This window comes from Nanorana parkeri, unplaced genomic scaffold, assembly GCF_000935625.1.
Source record: "Nanorana parkeri isolate BGI_ZX_2015 unplaced genomic scaffold, ASM93562v1 scaffold228, whole genome shotgun sequence".
Lineage (NCBI taxonomy): Eukaryota > Metazoa > Chordata > Amphibia > Anura > Dicroglossidae > Nanorana > Nanorana parkeri.
Window position 1 is genome coordinate 1534096 of NW_017306496.1, and position 5452 is coordinate 1539547.

Sequence of the window (5452 nt, forward strand, 5' to 3'; positions counted from 1 at the left end):
ATGTATATATCTTGTTATACTATCATTATTATAACAATTAACCCCTCACAGTGAAAATCTGCAGCTGAACTACAGATATGTTTTTCACCCTGAGGGGTTAATTTTTTTTTATTTTACCCCCTCACCCCCTCATGTTCAAAGTATGTCACTGTCACTAAGTGTGACACTTAGTGACACTCAGTGACATTGTATGTCACCAAACCCCTATTATCTTTTAGAGAACAAAAATTAAAATGTTTGCTTTTAGTTTCAGGCCGAGAAGTACAGAAACATTTATGAAATCCTGGGGATGTGAGGTGTTTCCAAATACATTTATTTATTTTAAAGCATTTTTTTTTTTTTTAGCTGTGCTATTTTTCTAAGAAATAATAATAATCAAAACTGGGGAAAAAGTGTTTTCTTTACGTTTCTTCCTCAATTTTTTTTATATTTTATTCGTCCTATGTGAGGCGTTAGGCGCAGATATGTGATATAAATATATAGCCCTAACTGTGCTCTAAAAAACAATTTATAATATGTGTGGGTGCACTTAGTAAGAAGGTATATTACTGCCGTGAAAGAATTACACAGCAAAAATTTAAAAAGTGAGTCAGTCATTCACAAATAGAAACTAAAAAAAAGCTCAGTCATGAAGGGGTTAAAAATATACTTAATTTTTTTTTTTATAAATACATAACCAAATTGAATGCATATATGCATACAGGTCAGCATTAAAGCAAAACAGTTTGATTTTTTGTAAACCGAGTCCTAGTTGCTATAAATGGTGCTACTAGATCCGGGAACCAGAGGCACGTGCCCTAGGGTATAGCGAAACCAATAACAGATCACTGGGATTCTCAGAGTGATTTGCTCAGTTTTATGCAAGTAGTGGCATGTGGGGGCTGCCAGACAGACATTGTTTGTACTTTATATACTATGTTGTATGTTACACAGTCCTGAACTCTGCCCTTTATATGCTATGCTGTATGTTACACACTCCTCCTGACCACTGCACACAATATTATGCTGTGTAATAAGTTACTAAGTGCTGACTGTTGCACCATAGACACTATGTACCGTATTTTGCGGTCCATAAGACGCACCGGACCATAGGACGCAGGGAGGTCCGGCGCGCCTTATGGAGCACTCGAGACTGTAGCTTCTGTGACAGCTTTTATGACAGAAGCTGTGACAGAAGCTGCAGTTAGTGACCGCTGAGACAGGTGGCGCTGTGATTACAGCGCCACGGTCTCAGTGATGACACAGAGCAGGCGAAGAACGTCTATTCTTCGTCTGCTCTATGGTTATCTCGATCGTCGCCGCTGCTCGGTTTTAATACGAGTGATCTCATTAGATCACTCGTATTAAACAAGCAGTGGCTCCTACTACTCGCCCGGCGCCCGAAACTGCATGTCTCGGGCGTCGGGATTCGCTCCATAAGACGCAGGCACTTTTTCCCCCTCCTTTTGGGGGGAAAAAAGTGCGTCTTATGGAGCGAAAAATACGGTAGTTACATTACATAATCCTGACCATTGCACTTTATATGCCTTGTTGTGTATTACATAGTCCTGACTAACAATTGTGCTCAAACTTTGTCACCCTGTCACATGGGTTTTTGATGGAGACTACATTTTAACACACGTTATGCAGGCATCGTTCACTGACCTCACCATCAAGAAACCCACCCTGAGGCTAGGATGACACCTAGGCGACTCCTGACCGCGCGGCAATCCGCACGGTTATGTGCATGATTTCTGCACGGTCGGGAGTCACCAAGGTGTGAACCGATCGCGATGTGGGTGCCATTATTTTCGAATGGCACCCCAGACGCTAAATAAACCGCGTGTTGTGTGTGGCAAAAAAAGGTACATGTACCTTTTTTTTAGCGATTGCCGCGCGGCCCCATTGATTTCAATGGAGCGACATCCACACTAGCACACGATCGCGCGTCCCGGGTGTCATGCGATGTAGTGCAGGTGTGAACTTAGCCTGAGAAATGCCATGCAGTCATCTTTGGAGTGCAGACATGTACTGTAGATAGGAAATGGCTGCAAAGAGGCTTCAGGAGTTTACTAACATTAAGCAAAGGAGGGAAAAAAGGAGGGAAAAAAGGTGAAAGCGTTTTAGACGCGTTTTGGATGCGTATAGGGCCGTTTTTTTAACATGGGCTTTCAGGCACTTGCATGCGTTTTTGATGCATTTTTGCGTTTTTTGCGTTTTAGATGCGTTTCTGATGCGTTCCAGACCAGATAAAACAGGGCTTGCCGCATTTTTTTCATCCGGTCGGGATCTGGTCTGGATCCGCACGCTGCCATGTGAACTGGAGGTCAAAATACCATAGGAATACATTGGACGCAGTTTTTATCTGCACATGCTCTGGTCCGGATCTGCTCTGCGCTTGGTGTGAACAAGGCCTTAGAGTTCTGGTAACCTGGAGAAAAGTCCTTCTCCTCCTCTATTGCTGCCGCAGCAGTCCCATGGCCCTTGATAGGAAGACTAACGCAGGGGGATGGTAATAGTTTTGTCCTTTGCTATCACTGCCCACATCGCAGCAAAGGTACTGCCACAAAAATATGCATATACAGCAGCAACACTGACAGACTAACTGCAGTGGTTACAACTGCTTGAATTTTAACAACTTCTAACAATTTATAATGACGGTTTCTAAACACCAAAAGAGGGCCAATCATGATATAGATTTTGATTCATGACCCAAGTTCAGCTTTACAGAAATTAACTTGTTACATTAGTCAGTGAATAAACCCCCTTCTACTCTTTTAAACTGGCGACATAATCCATTCCTTTAATCACAGACATTGAGAATCGTACAACAATTAGACTTCAGTGAACTAAACGGTTTATGATGATTTCTTTAAAAAGCCCTTGTGTACAGTAAATGTCTTAATAGATATACAACTTACAGAGTCAGGGTTGTCTTCAGGCAATGGCTGTAGCTGACATGCAATGGGTGCAGGCTGATTGATCACCACCTTCAGAGACTCTCGAGGAAACGCTGGCAAGATGGAAGAAATCTGTTCACTCACTGTAAAGAGGTCTTCATGCATAGGAAATCTCTTGTTTTCAGAGGACTCTTCATCTGACTCTGGGTGACCTATTGGCAAAACAGATTTACCTGTGTAAGATAAAGAATATTCGGTCCAATAATAATAATAATAAACAATGCAAAAATATGCAATATCAATATATTGACCATTGAAGTGCAGTACAGATATCATACACTGCTGTATTGCATATTTCTGTGCCACACTAAACAAGAAACCATTCTTCACTTGATTTCTATTGGTCATAACATAACATAAAACACTGTTTATCAACAGGTTTTGTCGCTTTGTATTGGCTTCTTAAGGAAAGGTACATGGAACAATAAGTAAGAAATACATTTAAAGAAGACACAGTTGTAATGGAATGAAAACGATTGTTGACACAGGATCAGATACATATTGATTGATGATATAAATAAAGCTATAGATAATGGCCATAAAAATACAATCAAGGCAATGATGGTTGTTTCCTTTTGCAATTTATCTACATATAGAATGAGATCATTTGTAAAGATAGCTAGAATTTATGTATAAAGGATGCTGGTAATCACACTCATAGCAATGAGATAAAAATAAATCAATAAATAATGATAATGAACTTATTGAAAATGTCTCACCACTCAGTTCCCTTCTATTAAAACTTACCTAAGATGTATAAATCACTTGTAAAAATCCCCCTGCTAGACCGAATATATCTGGTATAAACTCACTTACCACAAACTTGTCTTATTTCATAGACATGGATAGATAGAAAGTCCCACTGCACTCCTCACAACGCTCCCGGCCTATACGACAGTGGTGCTCGCAGTGATGGCCACGGATGGCGCCGTGCAGACACAAGGTAGAAGACAAGAATCACCAGCACTCAGTAATATCATTCAATATGTCCATTTATTTAGACAGATCGTCACAATGAAAAAAGCCAACGTTTAGGGGCCACACAGGGTCCCTTCATCAGGGCGAAAAGATGTGACATCTTTTCGCCCTGATGAAGGGACATCTTTTGTGACATCTTTTCGCCCTGATGAAGGGACCTTGTGTGGCCCCGAAACGTTGGCTTTTTTCATTGTGACGATCTGTCCAAATAAATGGACATATTGAATGATATTACTGAGTGCTGGTGATTCTTGTCTTCTACCTTATTTCATAGACAGACTTGCAGAGAGATGTCACATGATTACTATGTTACCTTTGTGACTCCACACACCTGTTACAAGAGCTTACTACCACTATCAACTGGTAGGACTTCTTTTACCTGACCATGTTATATGTCACTTCACTTTATACTAAAGCTGGCCATACACCTATAGAATATCTGCAGCCTTTCTATGGTCAGATGGACAAAGTGTAACAGATTCCTCCATCTACGCTAAACTATGTGGATGGAGGAATCTCCCACTTGGCCAAGATTCAGTATCTTGCAAGTCAGCCCCGCTGGCTGTCAAAATACCTGAACAATCTGATTGGATGCAGGCATTGTCAATCAGCAGAGGAGGACCTGATGGAGAACTGTCTCCTTTAGGTCCCTCCTCTGCTGATTGACATCAGGCAGTCGGCGGGTGCAATAGCCAGCTTGCTATTGGCTATTGCACTTTAATATATCCAATAGCAGGCTGGGTATGGCTCCCAGCCTCTAGCTGCAGAGGAGGCACGGGGGCGGGGATAAATCACGATGGGGCAGGGCTGAAGAGGAACGGGCCAGGGAAGAGGAGACACAGAGCGGCTGCGGAGGCAGGCTGGCTATTGCTCCCAGCAATAAAGTAAAAAAATAAAGTTTAAAAAAATAAAGTTCAATAAACTAAAATTAGAAATAGAAAAAAAAATGTTTTGGTGTGTTATTTTAAATACACGTTTTGTTTTTTTATTATATTGGCTTAGAGTTTTACAATTCACATTATGTTAATTTTCAGTACCAAAAGCGGTAACCCCGAGCCACACTCGGGATTACACTGTAGTGTCACTTACCTTGTCCCTACGAGCCCCTGGTGTCCTCCCGCTGTGTCCCCCGGCCGATGGTGGCTTCCGGGTTCCTTCCCTGCCGGCGTCGCAGGGGGGTGGAACCGGCGGGAACTTCAAAAGTGAAAACATGACATACACACAATACATTGTAATCTGTTCTGATTACATTACATTACTGTATCAAACCATTTCACCTCAGTTTTGTTAAAATAGGATTTGTTAAAATCCTTACGTTTATTTGCGCTTTTGCAGTCAAATTTGAAAAACTCACTATATGTATGTTGTCATTTCCACAGGATTCCTAAAAATAATGTAAAAAATATCTCTTACCTTTTTAGTTGTTTCTATTGAGCAGGTTTATACATAGATGTTTCTAAGCAGCTTTCATTGTTCAGAATAGCTTGCAATATGCAATTAGGAAATACTGTAGATGTAGGGACATTTTTTTTTTT

The 5452-nt window shown here is 41.0% G+C and overlaps 1 protein-coding gene across 1 annotated transcript in view; it reads right to left on the minus strand.

Annotated features, from left to right (window-relative positions):
* Nucleotides 1-5452, minus strand: part of CALCOCO1 (calcium binding and coiled-coil domain 1) — a 59740-nt gene that overhangs the window by 20556 nt on the left and 33732 nt on the right. The window contains exon 12 of the mRNA XM_018556210.1: nucleotides 2901-3112. Coding sequence (XP_018411712.1) covers nucleotides 2901-3112 — 212 coding nt within the window. The remainder of the gene's footprint in view (nucleotides 1-2900; nucleotides 3113-5452) is intronic.